The sequence below is a fragment of the Pleurodeles waltl genome, chromosome 5 (genome assembly GCF_031143425.1).
Source record: "Pleurodeles waltl isolate 20211129_DDA chromosome 5, aPleWal1.hap1.20221129, whole genome shotgun sequence".
Classification (NCBI taxonomy): domain Eukaryota; kingdom Metazoa; phylum Chordata; class Amphibia; order Caudata; family Salamandridae; genus Pleurodeles; species Pleurodeles waltl.
Genome location: NC_090444.1, coordinates 381,650,421 through 381,674,119, shown reverse-complemented (window position 1 = coordinate 381,674,119; position 23,699 = coordinate 381,650,421). Strand labels below are relative to the sequence as shown.

Below are 23,699 nucleotides of genomic sequence, written 5' to 3'. Positions count from 1 at the left end.
GCGCTATTTTGACTTCCGCGTTTGGAACCGGAGGCGCTCTGTCCCATTCGTAAACTCTATAATTGTATCTTTCCAGGCTGCTCCTTCGCGCCATCCCTAGAAAATTGAATCAAAGAAAGGCAGCTGAAATTGCTAACCAATCGGAAGCGGCTGTCATTGGATAGGCGTGGCTGGGAGCGGGGAACCCACGTAGTTCTGCTTATCACGTGGCTTCGGCACCGGGGAATTGGTCTTTTCCTGTTCTCGAAATTAACTGCCACGCTACCTAGAATTCCTCGACGGCTTCTAGATGTATCCCATGTCAGCCTTCACCGTGGAGCCCTTGGGTAAGTCTACTGCTTTTCGGAAGGGAACAGATCACTGGGGTGTCCTTTTACCGAGGCAGTATTTGTGTACAGCAGCTCGTTGCCAGTGTAGCAATCTAACTCGCACGGCATTGTGTTTCCAGCGCCGCTTAGTCCCTGATCGCAGCTTCCAGTCTGCTTATGTGTGCCCGTTCTATGTTTGACAGCACTTGTGTTTGACACCAAGGTTTCATGTGTGACCCTTGATAAGAAGCTGACATGGGATAAATATTAGAAATGACAACCTCTGTCTGTAAAGGTCTAGAAACTGGTTTACAACTCGCGAGGAGCATATTATGCTAGGTTACCAACCTCTCTAAATGTGACACTGGACTTGACTGCCGTGGCACCCGGATACTCTTCTCTGGGTCCTGTGTGGGAAGCCTTCAAACCAAGACCATGAGTTTCAAATCCTATCAGAAACACATACACATGCACATTTGGACATTAGACTTTCAGTGCTTAAATGTTTTTGTTTCGTGATTACTGTGAGCTCCACACACTTCCAAAGGACAGCCAGGGAATCAAAGGAGCCTTGCTTTACCTCTGGCAATGGAGGGGAGTAAGACGTGATTGCCACTTAAAAACTCTTGGAGGAAGTTCCTAAACCAAAGGAGAATAAGAAATCTCCTAGTTAACGTGAAGGAAAGTTTCAGTTCTATTAAGGACACAGAGGTGAGGATTATGCAGTCATTTCTTCACTTTTATTGTTACTGCAAGTTCATATTTCAAGGGGGGGAAAAAACAACAACACTGTAGTAAGCACTACAACTCCCATGAGTCCAACAGCATGGTCATAGTAACCATAAACCAATAGAAGTACTGTCCATATAAATGCCTGCCGGGTCCAGTCTTTCCTCTTCTTCACTGTAGGAAGTTAAGTACAAGCAGCCTCAGTCCGTTTTAGATTTGCATCCTAGAACATAAGGAGAGTATTAATCCTCCACCATTGAATCTGATGACTCTAAGCAATTCTGATCTGCACTAAGATGTCACAACAACCTTACATCTTAATGAAATACTTTCAAAAGAGACGATGACTAAGACCAAATGGTATCAAGATAATACACAATCTTTTCAGAAACGCTATAAATAATCCAGTAATTGTGAAAAAGAATAATACCTGTAAGTATATGGTACTCCTGTATAAGTCCACCCTCGAACGCATTCCCTTATTTTATCCCAGAAAATCCCAGGAAGGGTATACTGCTGAAGCATGGGATGGGATTATCGTCTTCTCAGTGTCCTTAATAGTATTGAAACTTTCCTCCACATTAGCTAGGAATTTTTTCATTCTATGTCAGGACTGCAGGTGAGGATTATGCATGTTCAACGCTAACTCTCCACCAGCGACGCAGCTTCATGAATACACTTGAAATATAATTTTTTTCATAGTAAATTCTGTTGACCAGTCTACCTTATCTTCCAGTCTGCCATCTACCTGTATGGCTTAAGAGACAATCGCTTCTCTGGTGGAGTGCGCACCAAAAAGGCGAGCATCTATGCCAGCCTCCACCATAATCCATTGTACCCACCTGACAGTAGTCAGCGAAGCAACTGTCTTGTGTGATTTCTTGATGGTTATTAAAAGTTGTTTCTCACCTGGTGGTCTTACCTCCTCGTGTGCCTCACGACACAAAGTTTAGGATAACCTTTAAAACTATGGTATGATACCTGGTATTTGTTTTAGTTTGTTTGTCTCTCTGTCTGGATATAGTAAATGGGACCCCTTCTGGTGTGAAAACACTTGCCATGATGTCCAGGGCCGGACACCTGAAAAGAAATGAGGCATAGCAGCATGGCCAGCTTTGCTGATAACTTTTTCCTGGATAAGAATTGGTTATTCTGCCAATCCGAAAAGGAGACAAAGAAATCTATTAACATCCTATAAATCTGAATACCTGGGTTCCGGGGGCCTAGACATTCTGATGCCTTTCAGTAGCTTACAAACCCAGGGGTGTTCCTCTCCACTGGGAAATTATTGATGGGAAGGTGACCTGATATGGCTGATCTAAAGTATTTAACTGTGATAAGCCAATCCTGATTTGTATAGTTCCTCCAGGAAATTGATTTTGTATGACGGGGGGCCCCCCGCTGGCTCCACGTCTCTCCATACACCAACATGTCCATTGATTCCAGGCTGGTTTATATCTCTTGGTGGTGCCCGACGCCCGTGAGTGTTCGAGGTTGTCAGCCTCTTCTGAAAGTTCGATGTCTTGCCATCCCCTGAAATCCTCCAGGCCATCAGGTTCAGGTGTCCCTGCCTCACCAAGGGATGTGGACGTCCTGCTGGATCCTGTAGGTTCCCTAGCGCTGATGGCAGTCTCAAACGCTCCATCCAGGATAGTTCCAGGAGCATAGGGAACCATGCTTGTGATTTCCCGATCGGGGTGACAAGTACCAGTGATGCTTTCTACCTCCGAACTTGGGCTGCCACTCTGGGGATCAAAAGAAAAGGAGGGAATGTGTAGTCCTGTTCCTGTGTCCAGTCCTGCACGAAGGCATCCACTGCTCCTGTGTTCGGTATCTGGGAAGCTGTGCGTTCAACCTGGACGTAAAGAGGTCCACACTCCAGGGTCACTATTGTTCAGAAGGGACAGGGCTTGCAAAATTGAGAGATCCAGTCGCTTGAATCCTTAAGATGTCTGGAGTTCCAGTCCGCCACAATGTTTTGAGATCTGTCTCTGTAGGCAATGGGGGCAAAAGTCCCTGGCCAGGGTTCTGGATCGGGTGCCCACCAATCTGTTGATATACTGGACCGCTGACGTATTGTCCATCCTCAGGAGAATGCTGCGGGAAACTCTGTCCTGTCGGGGAACGGACTGCAAATTAACCCACAATGAGTTCCAGGCAGTTGATATGCAGAATCAACTCCTTGTGTCCATTGTCCTCCCATTCCATACCTCTGTGTGGTCTATCCACTATTGCCTCTCTGTTTTGGTCTCCGCGGACAGTCTCACTAGTTCCAAGTACTTGAGGCCTCTCCTCAGATGGGATGCCTTTAGTTGTTGCAAGGCCCTGTCATGCAGAGGTCCTGTAAAGATAGCTTGGATCGACGATGACAACAGTCCAACTATCCTCGCCAGTTGTCTGAGAGATATCCCTTCTCTCCTGATAGCTTTTAGAAGCTCCTTTCTGATCCTGGTAATCTTGCTTTCTGAGACCTTCAACATGGCTGAGGTGGTGTCTGTTAGGAACCCCAGGAAAACCATAGATTGGGAAGGGGTCAGTTCCGACTTTCACCTGTTGATGACCAATCCGAGGTCCTTCATTAAGGCAATAGTCGTGTTCAGGTGGACCACCAGCTTTGTGAGCGACTGATCCTTAAGCAGAATATCGTCGAGATTTATGATCAGTCTGATGCCTTGCGTTCTTGGCTTCTCCACAACAGGTTTCAGTAGCTTCGTGAAGCGCCATGGAGAGGCCAAACGGTAAGCACTGGAATTTATATATCTGATCTTTCCATTGGAAATGGAGGAAACAACGAGGTGTGAAAATGGGAACTCTGAAATAGGCATATTTGAGGTCCAATCGGGTGAGCCAATTATCCTGGAGAAGGAGGTCTTGAAGGAGGTAAATGTTCTCCATCTTGAAGTGGCGATAGACTAGCCACTCGTTGATCTCCCTGAGGTTTATCACTGGCGAATCTTTTTGTCTTTCTTTTCCACTAGTAAAAGGTTGCTTAAGAAACCCCTCGGATGTAAACTTGTCTGGGATATAGTTGCCTTGGAAAGAAGTTCCTGGATCGTTTCCCTGATCAACTCTGAGTCCTGTAAAGAAAAACGCATTGGGCGCTGCTTCACATTTTGAATTGGAGTCCCATTGATTTCTATGTAGAAACCCATGACCGTCTCCAGCACCCAAGGGTTGGAGGTGATCTGGGTCCAGTTGTGGGCGATCAGTCTCCCTCCTAGTCTTAGAGGGGGAAAAAAGGATACTGCTTAACGCTAGAACCTCCTGGGGCATTAGCTCCTCCTCTGGCAGCTCGGTTTGACCTGCCTCCTGCTCGGTTGGGGAAGAAAATTCCCTTCCTGCCATTGTTCTAACCGTTGTTGTGGTGGGCTTGCCCTCTGGAGGAGCCAGATTGGAATGCACAGCCGCAGGAGCGTCCCCTGCCTCTTCCCTCCCCATAGAAACCTTTCCAGGGAAAATCTTCTTAATGGATGACTGCATGTTATCGAGCACCGAGAAGGTAGCAACAAACTTCCCAAGCTCCTTCACGAAGGGTTCCTGGAAAAGGTTGCCTTGCACTATTGGGCCTGCTTCGAAAAATGAAAGTTCCCCAAGCTTAGGGACAATCTTTATCAAGAGAGATCGACATCTCTCTGCGGAAAGGGCACAATTGGCGTTTCCGAGCAGACAGACTGCCCATTGGGGACCCAGGTCTGGGTTGAATTCCGTGGCGACCTTGTCACCTGGCTCTCTGGGCAACACATCTTCTCGGCAGGGTAAATTCCTCAGCATGGGTCCACTCTTGCGGAAGGCTTTCTGTAATCAGTTGAAACCCTCCAGGTGCCCCACATCATGTTTTAGGGGTCCCAAAGAGGTATTGTTATACAAGGCACTGGTTCCTGTCCCTGTGTCACACAGGATTCCCGGGGAGTTCGAGATCTGGCCCATAAGTTTGTCCATCCTGTCCTGCAGGGGTGCCAGTGCTTTGACAATCGCCTGTGAGAGGAGTCTGACCACCCCTGCAGGATGGTGGCGCTGAGGGTGCTATCCCTCCTCTGATACCAGGCTAGGGGAATAAGTGTGGTCCTCAAAGGAGTCTATTTTTTTATTGGGGTGAGAACACTCATGTTCAAAACGCCCTGCAATGTGTACACTAGGACAGCCTGCTTGATGTACTCCAGTATTTAACAATCTGCCCCTAGTGGGTGCCCTAATAAGGCGATGTCTGAACCTTATCGCTAGTGCAGTGTCAGCAAGACTTGGGAGGGAGGAAAAATGATACCCAGAAACCCAAGGGAGGGCTGCAGGCCTGAATCATGACTTGCGCATGCTGTAAGTCTGTACTGCGATGTGGGAAGTGCACTAGAAAACGGATCACAACGTGCCTAACTGTTCCAGAGCATGGCGTGAAAGTGCCCCACCTAGAGGACCTGTGAGGTGCTTGGGCCATAGCCTCCCAGGCACCGCTTCGGGAGAAAGGTAGTTATGCAAAGTCAAAACACGTCAATGATTAAAGTGCGTACAACAATAATACCACAAGGCAACACCTTACTGAGAAAAAACGTTAAGGAAGCGAGGGACATAACTGATGGGTCAGCAGTGAAGAAAGAAAAAGGACTGGACAGTAAAGAGAAGAAATGACTGGATAATCCTGGTCTCCGTTCCTGACATAGATTCACATGTGAAACCCCTCCCTACCATACTATCTGTAGGGTGAAGGGGAGTTTTGACCAGTAGATTCTCCCCCCCCCCCCCCCAAATCAGCATCTGCACCAGGAGCGAGAAGATTGCCCACCACCACATACCTCCAAACCAGCTCCAGGCTGTTGGAAAGGTTACCAAGGTGACATCACAGTCGTATATAAAACAGCCATATGGAACTCTGTAAAAAAATATAAAAACAAGTCTTCTTGTGAAGTCCTAACCACCCTCCCCTTGTGGCTAGATGGGAATAAACTTAGGACACTCTCCCTCATCTCTGTGCTTCCTCCATCCTTGAATGAGTGAATGAAAAACCACTTAATTAAGCATAACAGCTAGTTCCAAAGGAGTGTTCTGGTGCTAAGCTAACCAGACAGCAGCTAACTTGTCTTAAGTCTCCCTGAAAAAACTGATTCATGATCTCACCACCCAGACAGAAAATGATCTTCTCCCTCCTCTGGCTTTCTGAATTCCAAGGATCTGGTTAAGTCTTTGGCTGGCAGAGCGAAGGGCCCATGTGAGCTTCATAGGCTGCCACTCTTTCTGTAAATAATGATTACCTTTTTTACACAGCGCTCTGAGTTAATGTTAATGCTTTAAATTTGAATCAGAAGCCAAACGCAGTACCTTTAGCCCTTCCCTGACTGATTGCCAGGTGTTAGTGTTCAGAATGAGATGTGCTGCTGCATTCTTGGGTGTGAAATTTAATAAAATATATATACTTGTCCGTAGGACACGTTCCTTCCTAAATTGTTTTGTTAAAGAAAAAAAAAAGGAAAAAAAAACCTCTTCTTGTCCCTTTGGTGCCATGTTCAGTGGCTACAGATTGTGACGGCAATCTCATTATATAAGGGTTCTGATAATAGCCTCTCCGATTATGCAACGACTAATACTATAGTAGGGCTTGAATACTAGCAATTTCCTTATTTTGCCACGTTTCTGCAGATCTACAACCTGGGGCAGTAATCAAAAGTTCCAGGGTTGGATCGCCCTTTTGAGTCTGTGCAAACCTACTACCTTTCATGTTGTATTGGTATTCCACAACCCCTTCTCTAATCTTTTTCAAAACTGGGAAAGGGTGCAAATTTACTCCTAAGAAGGGCAGAAGTGAAACTTCTTCCAGGTTTGGGAAGAAGTGGTCAAAGGGAAAGTGAGCTTCTAAACGCTCAATGTATTTTGCATAAACAAATCTACACATGCATATTTACTTGTGCTAAAATGCAGTTCACGAATATTTTCTAGGAGTATGATTTCCTGCTCTAAATTCATGAAATATGTCAATCTGAGCTAATGCAAAGACACTAGCACAGGTTTGCTTCCGTGACTCCCTTTAAGAATTGGGCTCCTACTTAGGTCTGGCGTTAACCAAGACCATTTTGTTTTTAATAAAATCATATTGTTCCATCTATTGCTGGCTTTACTGTGAGTGATAGCAATCTACTCTTTCACAAGGAGCATTCTGGCACACAAAGCAATTTTGTTCGGTGCCAGAAACTACTGAGGTAATATGTGCTCTTTGAGAGAATTATTTTTTTATTTATTTATTGTGATGTGATGTTTGCAAGTTTTTGCTACAATGTTGAGAGCCCAGCAGTTCCCACAGCAATAAAGTTTTACAAAAGCCATGTCCAAATAAGACACGCATTGACAAAAAACAAAAGACTGACCACCAACGTCGGACCTATTGGCTGTGCCTGTGCTTGTTTATTTTTGTGTTTCTCATAATCTTGTTGACAATGGTTTCACTATTTTTTTTTTTTTTTGTCCCATTATGAATAAGTTTGGGAATACTTATATGCTTCAAAACATTCCACTGAATGATGCTTCAAAGAAATGGTACCTAAAATTTCACAGTAATTTAGCAAATTTTTTTTTTCCTAGTTTTTTTGTGAAGGCAAAGAATCATCAGTCTTTCTTTCAAAGTTCTGAAAATGTTTGCATCTAACCAGAGAGCATTCTGCGAGAATTACACATAGCCTAATATTGTTAAACTTTGCAAACGTGTTCTTTTAATTTTTTTTATTTTTATTGATGCACTGTCAGTAGTGCAGTCTGATAGTCTGAGCTTACAAAATGTATTCGGAGCACTTGACCTAATAATAAGGGCTTTGCATTAATGAACCATAAATATAAGCTTGAACAGCATAGCATGTGGACAGAAATATTACCTCAACTGGAAATAATTCCCTTCCCTGCTCCATAATGTGCTACTGTGAACTGGCAGACATAGGGGTTGTGCTACAGGGGGCTGGGTCTACTTGTCCCAAGGACAAAATAAACATGAAAAACTGTTGTCCGTGACCCCAAACAATGTTCTGGGCGTTGGGCTATCGGAATTTCACACCTGATTCTGTACCAGATGCAACTTGTTTAGCAGGTTCTCAGTTGCTCTGAAATATTGCATAATCAAACCTTGCTGTAAGGAGAACATGGACAGTATTGTTTCAAGTGTGAGGTGGGAGAAATGTAAAGATATTTTTCACTCCTGAATTCCTTGAGAACTAGGTGGCTGTAACTGACCACACTTGCAGTAGAAATTTGTCGAATTTGGTCCACAAAGTTTTTGCCACATCAGTCCCTATAAGGCAGAACCCACCCGCAGGTCATAGCCTGCTCATATCTAAGGGCACTGAATTACCAAAAAGTAAGATCTCCAATTTTATCTGAATTCAACTTCAGTGAACTGTTGCGCATCTGTTTTGCTTTCCTTCTCTTATCTTATGACCGAGCTGACAAAACTTCTCTGGAATGCACTTCTTAGTTTAAAGAAGACATTTATTATTGTTGTTACTTCACCACTAGGTTCCTGAAAGACGAGATTAGTAGGTTGGAAGCAAATGTTTAAAAGTAGTCGCAGCAATGAAAGCAAAATATATCAAAATACTTCTCAATTGCAACGTACACAGCAAATATATGTGATTATATTATAGCATAACTTCAAAGCAAAGAATAAAACTCAAAATTGCTTCACTGTAGGGCTTATCACTGCTTGTCCTCCTCCTCCTATCTTCAAGTTGAAGACTCCAGTTCAACTGCAAGAAAGAGACTTTCTGCCCAAACTGGAGACAGGCAGCTGACGTCCACTCCTGACTGAAGTCCTGAAAGATCTCTCTCTGCTGCTGCCCCAGGGCCACCGTTACCCCTTCTTCTCAGACTGGGGAAAATAAAACAAGCCATTGGAGATTGGCCAGATCTCCTAGGCCCCTCTTCCCAAGGCTGAGCAGAAAGGAAAACACCAAATATACGCTCTCTTATCAGCTAGGGTTTGTGTGAATTCAATTTGAAAAACACAGCTTGGTCTACCATGTGGAAAAACACAACTCATCTGCAATGTTTCAGCTGCAATGCCTAACTCAACGTTAAAGCCAATAGGCAGCTAAACTGAATACCAAATGTAATGTGCTACTTGTGAACATTGAACAACTAATATGCACAGTGGTGAAACAGTCATTGGTCAAATACAATTAATAGCATAGCATCTCCACCCTATGACCAATTAATTTTGTTTACATACCTCTTATTTCAAACAAAAACAACAACAAAAAAACATTATAACCAAATCAGATTTGAATGATAAAAGCCATCACTGTAAAGCAATGGAAGTGGATTAACATTGATCTCATAACCTTTCACATCAGATACATCTACAATGAAAAGACTGACGCTTATATACTCTGATTGGGATAATAACTGATTGAACAGTGTCTCTAAAACATCAAGTTGATGTAGCATGAGTTCTACTCATTAAAAGGTACACGGTCCACCTAAAAGGTTTGCTGGGATGTAAGTGAAAGTCAAGGTTCCACACGAAAAAAAACACAGTTAACTGGTAAGGTTGCTTAGTTCCAGTGGAAGAATGTAATCAAACAAGTTGACAGACTTTATATTGATCCCATGTAGAACTAGAGCTGAAGGCGCCAGTTGCGCGAAATTTATCCATGGCTTTTGTACTTTAATCAATCAGGTTCAGGTTGGGGGGCGGTCCCTCCCCCGACCCCACACAGCACACTCATGGTCAGTGGCGAGTCGTGGTAGGATCTGTAAAAGGAAAAAAAGTATGACTTTTCTTGCCAATAACATTTGTCATCTAAAATGTGCCCTTCTTCTTCCTTTCCTTGTTTTATAATCAACAGGATGTTATTGGGGCCCTTTGTTATGATTTCTGCAGGTTCTGGAGGGTCATTTGGGGATTCAACCCACACCTTAGCACTGAGGTGTTTATCTGCTGCACCACAGCTTCCCTTTCCTTGCACAGTCAGAAGGGCTGGGGCAGACTCCTTCTTTACCAAACCTCCATTCACTGCACTTTTGACAAGTTGGGTAATTCTGTCTCCAATCTGTATGAATGCATCAGATTCTCTTCTAGTTATCAGAATAACTTTGATTTCGACTTGGTAATCTGCAGCAATCACTTCCCCTAAAACCTGATCAATTTGTCATATCTGTCCTGGTAACTTTCCTCTCTCCAACTGATCTTTGACTGTTAGTGGGACAGATCTCTGTTGTGCGTGCTGACAAATAGGACATTGCAAAATCAGTTTTTATCAAATCTAGGGGAATGTGCATCTCTCTAATCTCTGCCCACCTGTAAGTGGCTTTTTCGCCCAGATGTCCAGATTTCTGGTGCACCCGCTTAGCCATCCCCACTAAGTCAGAATTCTGGGTGGACACTTCTGTCTCTGAATTGTTCTCTTTCAAATCTGCAAGGGAATTGAACCAGTTATGTACAAGCCATGTGGAAAACCAAATGGCTAAACCATTGGCAGTGAACCAAGAATCAGTATAAAACTGACACGTCTCAAGCAGCTCTTGCTTTAAAGTCTGACACACATTGTACAACTCTGCATATTGGTTACTTTTTCTTTCTCCTGTGGTAGACAACAACTTTTCAGTAACTGAATTATATGACACTGCTTTCCATTGTCTTTTAGTACTCATGCATTTTAATGAATTATTAGTCAGACAAGCACGCTTTTTATCCTCCGGGGGACACAAATTCAAATGGTGCACTCAATTTCACTAGTGACTCGTTTGCCTGTGGTACCTTCTTCACCCTCTCCTCATCCTGTACAGGGGCTTGTGGCACCTGTTCATGTAGGGCTGCAGTGACTCTAGCCCTGTCTTGCATGTACCAGATCCAGTGTATGATACTAGCCTCCTGTGCCTGTCCTATACTGTGAGATTTAGGTGAACTCATCACCCACTGCATGCTTGATATTTCAGGTTTCAGAATTACATTATCATTTAATGTAATTTGCTCAGTATTCACTAGAGCCCAATAACAAGTCAAAAGCTTAATCCAAATTTCCAGGGGCACACTTGTCCTCCTCCTGTTCCCTCTTGCACTGTGCACAAATCTAAAGTCTGAATTATTTCATTTGCCAAATCAAAAGCGCACAGCTGCTCATGTTTTTTCCTAGTTACTTTGTACCAAAGTGTTAAGATTTCACTCAGATGAGGGCTATACTGTTTCCAAAAATCAAACAATCTCATGAAACTCGGTGTCTCTTGCTTAGTGCAAATAGTAAGAGACTCTAAAATCTTTTGTTTTACCTGTGACAGCATCTGTCTATTTTCTGGATTCCACTGAATTCCCAGAAACTGCACATTTTGCGACAGTACTGCTGCCTTGTCTGAATTAATTTTAAACATCGTACTTTGAAAAAGTAGTCTGAAAATAACATTCTCAACTTTGTTCTCAGTGTAATCTGTTAAGGAATGCACTTCACCTGCCAACAACTGTCGGCTACTCTGCGATACGCTCTGCTCACACTGACCCCCACCTTTTTTAACCTTCTCATTACTGGAAAGGGAAAAGCCAGATTCTTCTAAAACATCTTTATAGATTTCAGCATTATCTTGCAATAATGTGTTCTGGCTAATTTGCTCACGTAAATTATTTTCATGATCTAACTGCCTACATCTCTCCTGCATTTTTCTGTACGCAGACAAAAGTATCCAAACCCTTCTGTCAAGAACAAAAGGGACCTCATTTCTTTCATTGGGCACATTTTCTAAATATGAAAACACTTTTGCTTTATCAAAGCACTCATCACAAGACTCACAAAGTCCTGATAAACAAGAAAACATGTTTCTCACAGCACCATAAAGCAGTTTAACTTCACGTGCATTTTCAAACATGGTCTGCCGTGCTTCTTTAATTCTCTAAACAACAAAAACAATTACACTTTTAAATAGTGCACTTCCAATCTCTAATTCGACTTCCAGACTGTCGTCTAACGCCAAAAGGTTTTGCTTTCCTTCTCTTATCTTATGCCCGAGCTGACCAATCTTCTCTGGAATGCACTTCTTAGTTTAAAGAAGACATTTATTGTTGTTATTACTTCACCACGAGGTTCCTGAAAGACGAGATTGGTAGGTTGGAAGCACACTTTTAAAAGTAGTCGCAGCAATGAAAGCAAAATATATCAAAGTACTTCTCAATTGCAATGTACACAGCAATACATGTGATTATATTATAGCATAACTTCAAAGCAAAGAATAAAAGTCAAAATTGCATCACCGTAGGGCCTATCGCTGCTTGTCATCCTTCTCCTATCTTCAAGTTGATGACTCCGGTTCAACTGCGAGAAAGAGACTTTCCACCCAAACGGGAGACAGGCAGCTGATGTCCGCTCCTGACTGAAGTCCTGAAAGATCTCTCTGCTGCTGCCCCAGGGCCACTGTTACCCCTTCCTCTCAGACTGGGGAAAATAAAACAAGCCATTGGAGATTGGCCAGATCTCCTAGGCCCCTCCTCTTCCCAAGGCTGAGCAGAAAGGAAAACACCAAATACACCCTCTCTTACCAGCTAGAGTTTGTGTGAATTCAATTTGAAAAACACAGCTTGGTCTACCATGTGGAAAAACACAACTCATCTGCAATGTCTCAACTGCAATGCCTAACTCCACGTTCAAGCCAATAGGCAGCTAAACTGAATACCAAATGTAATGTCTAATGCCATGTTAAAGCCAATAGGCAGCTAACCTAAATACCAAGGGGCATATGTACGAACACTTTTTCCCATAGACACAGAATGGGTAAAACCCTTTGCTACATCTGGCCCTAAATGTAATGTCTAATGCCATGTTAAAACCAATAGGCAGCTAAACTGAATACAGCATGTAATGTGCTACTGGTGAACATTGAGCAACTAATATGCGCAGTGGTGAAACACAGTCATTGGTCAAACACAGTAGCATAACAGCATCCATTTGGCAATGGCCGACAGGCAGCCCCGGAAGTTAGCAACTACCGACTCATCAAATTGACGGAAGGCAGTCGTCCATTGCATGCCGTCCCTATACAAAACAATATTAAAACCCCAGGGTTCTACTACTCTAGCGAAAGGAGCAGTGTAAATATTGAATAGTATAGGGCTGAAAGCAGAGTCTGTGACACCCCACAGCTTAGTTTCCTAGAGTTCAAGATATGGGGAGGTAAATAGACCACTTGATCTCTGTTTGACTGGAATGATTTAATCCAGGGCCACACTTTGCCCACAATTCCTCCCTCATGTGTCTTTCCTAGAAGACCATGTGAAACTCAGCTGATGGATCAAGCAAAATTAAATTTGCTTTCTTTCATCAAGCTTAGCCTGAATAAATTCCGTGACCGCTAGTAAAGCAACTCGAATACCAGATCTTAGTTGAAACCCTGGTTGTGATGGGCAGAGTACATCATTATTTTCAATAAACTCTGTAATCTGGTTATTCACCAGCGTCTTTCCTATAACTGGTAAAACTGGCAATAGTGGGTCTATATTTGCTTGAGCAGCTGGTGTTGGCATTCAGGTTTTTCAGTAGAGGCAGGACTGAGGTCTTTTTCTAAAATGGTGGTACAACACCCTCTTCTAATAACAGATTAAATAGATAGTTTGCTACTATATTGATAGAAGGATCTATCCATGGCAAACACTTAGCAGGGGACGGATCTAGGGAGAATCCCAGTATTGCTTTGTCAGAGATTGCTTTGGAGTCCTTTAAGGTGATCTTTTCAAAAGATACAGTATCCTCTGGACTCTCATATGCCACATAAAAAAAAAAAAATTGACATAAATTTGATCCACCATTCTTGAAAAATTTGGAAGAGATTTTTGCATAGGCTTTGAAGTACTGGGAAGGTTTGTTGATCCACTCATGTGAAGAGAAAATACTTCAGTATGCAAAAAATTGACCTTCCTGCATTTGTCTTTGTGATATATTTAGCAAAATCCTCTGCCTTGACCTTAATAATATTTTTTCAGAAAGCCTTGAGGTCTTCTTTATATATCATGTCATCTTCCAGTTAAGCCCATCTTTAGAGACTTTCTAGTTGTTTTTCAGCTTGTAATGGTGAGGTAAACCAGGCTGCAGAAAGTGAATTTCTTTTTGTATACCTTTTTTTTTTTTTTTTGATGAGGGCCAGTTTATCCAATCCTTAAACGGGTCTCAAAATAGTTTAATTGCTTCATCTAACTCCGCTGTCGTCTTAATTTGAATCTGCTCACATACTTCAGTAAGACTAGAATCAGAGACAGTATGCCACAGGTGGGATACTTTAGTTGACCTACCCCTACCTGCCTCCTTATGCTCACTAGGCCTTACCAAGGAAAAAGAACAAAGTATTGGTCTGTACAAGTTAGGGGGGAGCAGCTTTTTTGTAGCTAAAGAAGAAATGTTAATAAAAATGAGATCTAGCCATGGCCATGCTACTTTCTTAACTCCAAATTAAGCCCTGCCATTATATCCACTAGTTTTTCCCCTTCCTTACAGTCAGAAACATCTACATACATTAAAGTCTCCAAGTACTACAAAATTTAAATATTGCAAATAGTGTGGTTCTACTACCTTTGCTAGGAAATCTCCAAAAGAGGGAGAAAGGTAAGGGGGTCGATAGATCAGGAGATGCCAATATAGTTTGTGTTTAAAAAAAGAAAAAAAAAAAAAAGTTTGTTCAGAAATATCAACTTATCCATCCATGCACCCACCCACATCATCATCCACCTACATTCATCTATCCATGTACCCAGCCACACAGTACATGCTCCAAGAACCATATATCCGTGCATACATCATCCATATTCTGGGCCAATTCAGCCATTTATTTATCCGTTCACCCATCTACATGGAATCCATTCATCACCCACAATATACATCCATGCACCCATCCGCCAGGTCACTCATCCAGAGTTTCATCAGTGCAGCTGAAGCAATAATAGCAAAACTTCAAAATGAGTTAAAATGCTCAACATCAATGAAAACTTGGTAGGTGTTTACAAATCTTTGTGCAAATTACGTGGTAGGAAAATAAATTTGAAAACCTTCTGAATAAATGATGTTGTTTTTTCTGTTGACAATATATTTCTGTTCCATTAAGTGCTACGTAACTTATTAACCTTTTGGTAGTCAGGGGTGTGGAATTCATATAGCCCAACATCCAGAACATATTGTTTGGGGTCAAGGAAAACATGTTTTCATGCTTATTTTGTGTTCGGGCTAGTAGGCCCAGCCCCCTGCAACACAAACTGTCTGCTAGTTCATAGTAGCACATTATGAAGCAGGGAAGGGTATTGTCTGCATTTGGGATAATATTTGTGTCCATATGTGTTTTGCTTCACTAATGACCGGGGTGAAACACTCATGCGCTGACAAATCTCTGGAATACACTTCTTAGTCCAAAGAAGACATTTATTATTTCATTACGCAAAGTTCCTAAAAGGAGATTAGCATGCTGAAAGCACACGTTTAAAAATGGTCACAGCAACTAAATGAAAAAATGCACAAATGATTCTCCACTGCAATATACACAACAAATATATGTATCTATAGTATAATACAAAGCAAATAATGAATAAAAAATATCCATCACCATGAGGCAAGGGCATCACTGCTTCATCTCCCTCCTATTCAGCATCAGATTGCCAGATCCCAGAATCGATTGAGGAAAGAGAGAGATCAGTTATCCTCACGGGAAGGATGACACACTCTAGCGTCCTGGATATGCCTGAGATCTGAAAACACTCTGTCCCTGGTCCATCTGGTCTCGGCCTCTTATACTTTGAACAAACGAGAGGAACATTTTAGAACCTCCGTCTCCCTGCAGAAGTTTATGTCTTTGCATTAGTGCAGATTTACAGAAATGTACGGAAGTAGCCTAGGAAATCGTACTCCTAGAAAATATTTGTGAACTGCATTTTAGCACAAGCAAATATGAATGTTTAGATTTGTTCATGCGAAAATATGTTAAGTGTTTAGAAGTTCACTTTCCCTTTAATCACTTTTTTCCCAACCCTGGAAGAAATTTTACTTCTGCCCTTTTTCAGGAGTATATTTTCACCCTTTCCCAGTTTTGGAAAAGATTAGGGAAGAGCTTGTGACTACTCATAAAACACGCAAGGTAGTAGGTTTGTACGGACTCAAAAGGGCATTCCAGCCCTGGAACATTTGCTTAACGCTGCCTCTAACCCCAGTTTGTAAATCTGCAGAAATGAGGCAAAATAAATATATTGCTAGTATTCAAGCCCTACTATTGTATTAGCCATGGCGTAATCGGAAAGGCTATTGTCAGAGCTCTTATATAATGAGATTGCTGCCATAATGTGTAGCCAGGGTACATGGCACCAAAGAAACGAGTACGTTTTTTTTTTAACAGGACAATTGGATTAAGAAGGAAAAAGTCTTATGGGCAAGTAGATATTTTATTAAATTGCACATCCCTAGTAGTGTACTGGAAGCTAGTTCGAATGGTGGTTCCGGCAAATGGGAAGCAGATTAGAAAGACACCACAGCAGCTGTTAGCTGTGCAGTTTGAAGAATGAACCTGCAAAACGAAAAGTGCTGAAATTACGGACAAGTGCTGTCTGTTAAAAGCTTAATTAAGGACAATGGACAGTAGGCTGAATTTATGGACGTTCCATTAAATTACTGGATAAGTGGTCACCCTTATTGCTGCATCCATTAAGTGGCACTAAATTTTAAGAAAAAATGAAAAACTATATTTTCCTAGTGGGTATAGCACAGTCAAGCATGTAAACATTCTTCAGCCAGGAACACCCTGCATCTTTGCACCGTTCCTTGTTAGATAAACTGATCTGTGCAATGTAATCTGATATCTCTCGTTAGAGTGGACTGAGATAGTTGTAGCCATACTGAATGCTCTTTAGAACCTGGTATTTTAGAAAGCAGATTGCCAGGTGAGCCACTCCAAATTATTCTTGTCAATTCATTGACAAATCGTGATTGATTCCTTGGTTCCAATACAGGCTTCCTCTTCTCACATTGTCATGTAGCAGTTTGTTGATTACTTTCCCACAATGGAATATTTCAAGTATTATCTGATGGGCAATGTTGTAGCCAAGGCTTCAAAGTCTGTAGTTTTGGTGCTGCATTGTGGGTGGTACATAAACGTTTTTGCTTTCATTATCTTATTGTTAGTATACCAGTTTAAATAAATGTATGTGAAGGTATATATTCGATTATCTTAAGGGTTTTCTTTACTTGCGCTCATGGGCAGCATTTAAATAACACCATGTATGTTCGTCCCTGGCCTCTCTACAATTACTAGGATTGGAAAGAAGCTGTCATGGATTAAGGAGAATCTGTATGAACCTATTTTAAAGAGAATGTTAGGAGAGAGATTGAATGGTACACATACACCAACCTGCAGTCCTGTTGGCATGCTAAAGAGAAGGGATGACTAAGTGTGCATTCTTTGTTTCAACTCGGGATAGTTTGATTGAGAAATGTGTGTTGGAAGATAAAATGAAGTAACCAAATACCAGTTGTATGAAAACAAACTATTTCAAATGGAACCCGTGCAGTAGCTCCAAAAGAGCAGGTTAATGGGTATTTGAGAAAGTTCACCAAACTGCAAGATTAAGGACATGAAAGTAAAAACACTAGATTTGGAAGGAACCATCCGATAATTACTGTATCTTGACAGTCTATTGTATTGTTGTACTCTTTGACAAAAACTAAGGGTTGAATTCTGCTTGTGGCAATAAATATATATTTGATACGTTTTCAAAAAAAATTTGTAGTTTCTAACAAATTGAAAAGACCATTTGGCTATTCTTGACGTATTGGAGGCTCTTAAGTTTTTATTAGCCATCAGTTGATATTTTTTTGTGTGAATATTTTAACTATAAATACACTGTATTGTCACCCAAAAAAAACAAAATCTACACAAATTCATGGAGTTGAATTAAACTGTAGATTGAGTTTTTCACTGTGCCATGAAAAATACATTTTTACGGCTACTTTTTTTCAAACTAATCATTTATCTGTTGGATTACAAAAGTAATAAACCCATTTCGGAGACTTGCCTAGTTCAAATGAATCGGTAGCGAATAACATTTTAAACAATTCGCTACCGCATATGGTAAATTTTCAAAGTTTTAGCAATATATAATGCTCGCATATGTACCACTTGTCAATACGTTTACAACTAATTGATAACTGTTAGACCTGACAGCCTTACTGTGGTCACCCCTAACTTTTTGCCTGCCTCCCTCCACTTTTTTGACACTTTTCGCTGGTTTTGGGACTCTACGCACTTTACCACTGCTAACCAGTGCTAAATTGCATATGCTCTCTCCATTTAAAACTTGGTGACATTGGTTAATACCCAATTGGCTTATTTAATCTACTTGTAAGCCCCCAGTAAAGTGCACTACATGTGCCCCAGGCCTGTAGATTAAATGCTATTAGTGGGCCTGCAGCACTGGTTGTGCCACCCACACAAGTAGCCTCTTAACCATGCCTCAGGCCTGCCATTGCAAGGTCTGTGTGTGCAGTTTCACTGCCACTTCGACTTGGCATTTAAAAGTACTTGCCTATCCTTAAACTCCCCTTTTTCTACATGTAAGTCACCCCTGAGGTAGGCCCTAGGTAACCTATAGGGCAGATAAAATGCAGGACATGTACCTGTGCAGTTTATATGTCCTGGTAGTGTAAAACTCCCATTCTAACAATAACCATGTCCTTAATTATGACCACTGCCCCAAGAACCTGGACAATCACTGTGCCTACACCACAGTAAGGTTTTATGTAATTTCCCCCCTGCTCCCCCCTTACTCTCGGTGGCAGTGCAGATTACACCCATGACTGAGCTGTTTTGTCAGCTTAGGGAAGATAGGAACATTTCTGACCTTTATGGGCCCAGTGTGTGTTTCTTTGCCTCTGTCCACTCCCCCTCTCTCAAACACATGGATGTTTGAAATCCTTACTAAGTAACTGGGAGTGCCTCGGTGGGCTCTGGCCAGAATAGTAAATGTCTCTGTAGGAGTAAAGCCCCCCTAGATTTCTAGTGCAGGTGTCTGTACACAGTCAGTAATGGTGCAACCTTACTGTTTAAAATAGATGCTCTTCCATAGACTGTCCATGCAAATACTGTTCTGTTGCTTGAGATGGTTGTGAGACGGACCCATGGAATGTGGGAGCACCACAGTATGATGGAAGGAGGAGGTGTCCGGTTATCAGTCAAATCAGTGATTCACCGCTATTTTACCATTTTATGTTTGTTTTCCCCCTTCCCACAGATGCTGTACTATGTGTGATAAAAGCTGATGGAAGGTGTGTGTTTTCCACATACTTAAAGTAGGATGTTGGGGATTCGGCTGCAGTGCGCTGGTGGGAGAAGAGGAATCTTAACTCTATATTTCCTATATTGTTTTGATGTGCCCTTCTGTGGCCCTGCTCATCCTGCATAAACGCTAGTAGTAGGACACTGGCTAGGCTGATTTTAATGTTTTAATTACATTTTCATACCACATCTTCTTCTGCTCATCTCCTCCAAGTCTTGAATGTTGCATACTTCTGCACATGTTACCAAGTGCAAGCATGTGGCATTTCAGGTGTGCATTGTAAGAAATTGGGTTCATGGTAGAGAGGTGAGAGCCTCACTCAAAAAAAATAAACACCGTTCTTGTAAGGGTGAAACACAAAAGTCACTAAACCTCTCTTTGTCTACCCCGAAACACTATCATTTCTGCCTATTCCCTTGGGTTTGACTCCAGTCTCTATAGTGCAACAGGTGGGGGGGGGGGGGAGATCTGGGTGTCAGCTGCATTTGCCAGTGACTGTAGCAGCCTCAGAATCCAGGAAGAGGGTGGACGCAGAGTCCCAGGCTATCCTGCTCAGGAGAGGAATGCCTGTCTTGAAGGAATACATATCACACCACAGGCGAGCCATTGGAGTCATGTGATGCTGGCAGAAAGGCATTTGTTTCAAGCAGGAAAATGCCAACTTTCTAAAAGTGGCATTTTCAGAACCGTGACTTAAATTCTGACTTTACCTGTAAAGAGGATTTTAGATTACATTTCAAATGAGTAGAAGTAGTATTTTTCTATCTGTTCCCAAAATGAAGTTATCACTCAAGTGTAATAAGGTACCCCAGTGTTAGTCTATGTGAGACCTATCCTTGCTACAATGAAAACAGACTTTGTTGTATTTTCACTTGCAGGACATAAAACTCAAATACACTTGTCTTACTTTATGAACATCCTGCACCATGGCCTACAAGTCTTTAGGGTGTACCCTAGCTCTGTGACTTGCATGTATTAAAAAGAAAAGTTTAGTCGTGGCAAAAGGCTGGTTGAAATAGCAGCTTAAAACAGCACTGCAGTGGCAGGCTTGAGACATGTTTTACAAGGCTGCTTAAGTGGGCGGCTTAACAAGTGCTGCAGCCAACTAGTGGCATTTAATTTACAGGCCCTGGATACATGTGCCATAAAATAAGGGCTTAGAAGTAAATTCAGTACCCCAATCAGATGCATGCCAATTTTACTATGTTTAAAGTAGGGACAGCATAAGCACTTTACCACTGTTTAGCCGGAGTAAAATGCACAGCCCTAGAAGCCAATAAAAACTGGTTCAGCAAAGCAAGGTAAAATCATATATTTTTTTTTTCTTTCTAATAGAGAAGCAATGGGGCTTAAAGGCTAGTGTCACTCTGCAGTACTTAGTGAATCAAAGATTCTGAGTTGAGTTGTGTGGATGTCTACAGTACACAAAGGAGCTACCACAAAGCCCCCCCCCCCCCCCCCCCCATCCCCATCAAAGACTGACTTGCTAAAAGTGATGATCCAACATAAGTTTTGCAGAAAACTGCGTCCAGCCCTCCATCCTCTGGCATTGGGTTCGCCCAGTGTTTCCTGTCTGCATTTAGGCATTGCTGAAGGCAGACATGAAGGCCCAGAAGGAGCAAAGAGCTCAGAGCAGTGGCAGGGATCAGAGTCTTACCAGGCAGTGCTAGGTGTATTCTGTAGTGGACTGATCGTCTTGTATAAGGTGTTCAGCTCCTAGAGTGTTATTGGGACTGGTTAGTCTCACATTCTGGGAAAGTGCATGTGCAGGCTGATTCTTTTCTGTTTTCACAGCCTACAGCAGTCCACTGTCCTCTGGAGACCATCCTCGGGATGGTTTTAACATTAGTACGTAAACTGTGTTTTCTCTGGCACACAAGCAGGTTTCTCACAGCCGAGAGTGCATGAATGATTTTCTAACCAGTCACAGGCCATCCTACAGTACTCGAAGTGATGGTATATATGCTTGTATCCTCTTTACTGGCTGCGAGCAGCAGTCTCAGTTTAGTCTGTATGTTCAGTAATTTAATGTGTAGCTTTCAATTAGACGGTAATTAAAAAAGTTTGCCTAATCACCCCACGCCCTCAGGAAATATACGTTTTGGGAAACAGGTCATAAAAATCCCGGACTCCTGCCTATATATCTCTTTAACAGGTATATTTACTGGATTCGATATTTCATCGATCTTCATCTGGAATGTGCGTTTCTTGACCCCGTCATTCCCTGCAAATTTTAAATTACTTAAATGCACTCTTCCCCAATCACCTTACTCATCAGTGATTTTTTTTTTTGTGTGTGTGTGTAGACGACGACCTTTCTGTTAACGAAAAAACAAAGCGTTCTGTTTAGTACAGGATTGTTTAGACCACATTTAATGATAGTCTGATAATTAGAGTATGAATTTACACAAATACTAAAAATGCTGCCTGAGTGGAGGACTGTCAGTTTGGAGGAATGCTATTAATGGGCTGCTTGCATTGCTAAACTAATTAGAAGTAGGAGGGAACTGCATCCAGCCAAAACACGATTGGTCTCTCGCATAGAGCCCCATAGGATGAGCGGATGGTTCAAAAGAGAAAAACAGCTGTCACGAGAGGAGTGAGTTGGGTCCCAGTGTGTTTGTAAATCCTCCACTATACAGAATATATTACTCCATCGTGGCTCTTCTCAACTGCACAGTACTGAATACCAGGGGCAGCTGTATGTATCCTTTGCATTGTTAGTTGGTCCTGCGGGGAACAAGGCCTGGGAACAGAGCAGAAAAAAATGGAACTGAGTGAAGTAGAAACTAAAAGTAGGAAGTTTGTGAGGAGAGGAAAAGAGAACAGATGGAGAAAGCGGTGGAAGGATGGAGAAATTATGTAAGGAATCAAGAATAGTCAAAGAAAGAGGAATGTTTGGTAGAAGGGAGGGGACTGTTGAGAGGAAAAATGGAGGGTTTATGAGACTGAATAAAATGCGGAAAAGAGAAGGAACGTCTGCGGGAAGGAAGATGAAGGAAGAAAAGGAGTAAATAGTTCTGAGCACCATTAACAACAAATGAAGGGGAAATAGATAAAGGGGGAAGAGAAGGAAGATGATGTGGAGTCGCTGTAGGAATGAAGCAATTCGTAAAACAGAGCTAAAATGAAGGAAGGAGCGAGGATGGGGTGAGGCAAGGAAGAGAAGGTACATAATGGAGGGAATGAGGGGCTATAAAAAGATGAAAAAGGTACAGAAGATAAAGGTTGAGGAATGAGGTGATAGTGTAGACACTTAGGAGGCGTATGAAGGAATGAACGAGGGGCAGTGGGAGAAACCGTGTAGATAAGTTTGAATCCAGAGAATGTTTATTTCAATCACATATTCCCCAGTTTACCGAAATTGTGGTCCCTTAGTCCAATTATTTTATTGCTTGTTCTGCTTGGCCTAGTTTAGGAATACTTGACAGGTATGTTGACCGTTAGTCTTAATTGCTACTTTAGAAATAATGTAGTGAAGAGGACGAAGTGTTAGCACATAATTTATTGATCAGCATGCGTGATTCTTTTTATCCTCAAGTAGCTTGCTGCTTTTATGCAAATTAAACATACCGAAAACAGCAGTGTTTTAAATATTCAGTAAGCTTTTGGTGGCCTTTCCTGGCATGAACTAGTGTAGACAATTTATCATGCTTTTGAAATTACATAGAGAGCATCTGATCTACATCTCAAACTAATGCACAGAAGTACATCAAATGCAAGGGATGCTCATTATGTGCTGGAGTTTGACATCAATGTTACCTAAATGAGGGCAGATATTCCAAGAATGTCTACATGACATGGCCAGCATTATGTTGGAAATGGATGTCATAATGCCAAAGATGCAGGCAGTTATCGGAAGAGTGGCCTCAGGTTTTCTATGAATGCCCATCAGATGCCACTGATGACCACATTTACGCCGTGAATGTCACAAGTCACTCTCCCTGCACCTTAATACTCCTGGACCTGTCAACTGTATTCAGCACCATCATTCATATTTTAGACGAGTGTTTTGCAAGCATTAGAGAAGTAGCACTAATCTGAGTCACTCCACCCCTTTCTTTTGAATTGTTCTCACCAAGTAAAACTTCAGTCCTTATCCCGGTCGACTAACATCACCTGTGGTGTTCCCAAGTCGTTGCATCATTCCTAACAATCTTAAACATCTGCATGTATCCTCTTAACATCAACGCGAATCCTTCAATGCCATGTGTGAGTGGCATACAGCTCCACTTGAAGCTTCATGGCAGCTCTGGTAACCAATCTAAGCAATCCTCTGTCTCTCCCATGTTCATCAATGCATTCAGTAAAATTGGCTGTGTCTGAAGTTCCCTAGGCTCTCTTCCATAACTCTTTAAAAAATATAAAGATATATTGTAGCCTTGGTGTCCTGATTGACTGACCTTTACTTCCTACTC

General features: G+C 42.0%; 1 protein-coding gene across 1 annotated transcript in view; it reads left to right on the top strand.

Annotated features, from left to right (window-relative positions):
• The first annotated feature begins 153 nt into the window (after positions 1 to 153).
• NUP35 (nucleoporin 35) overlaps positions 154 to 23,699 on the top strand; it is a 140,924-nt gene continuing 117,378 nt past the window's right edge. Inside the window, exon 1 of the mRNA XM_069234130.1 lies at positions 154 to 326. Within this exon, the coding sequence (XP_069090231.1) occupies positions 290 to 326 (37 nt within the window). The 5' untranslated portion in view covers positions 154 to 289. The remainder of the gene's footprint in view (positions 327 to 23,699) is intronic.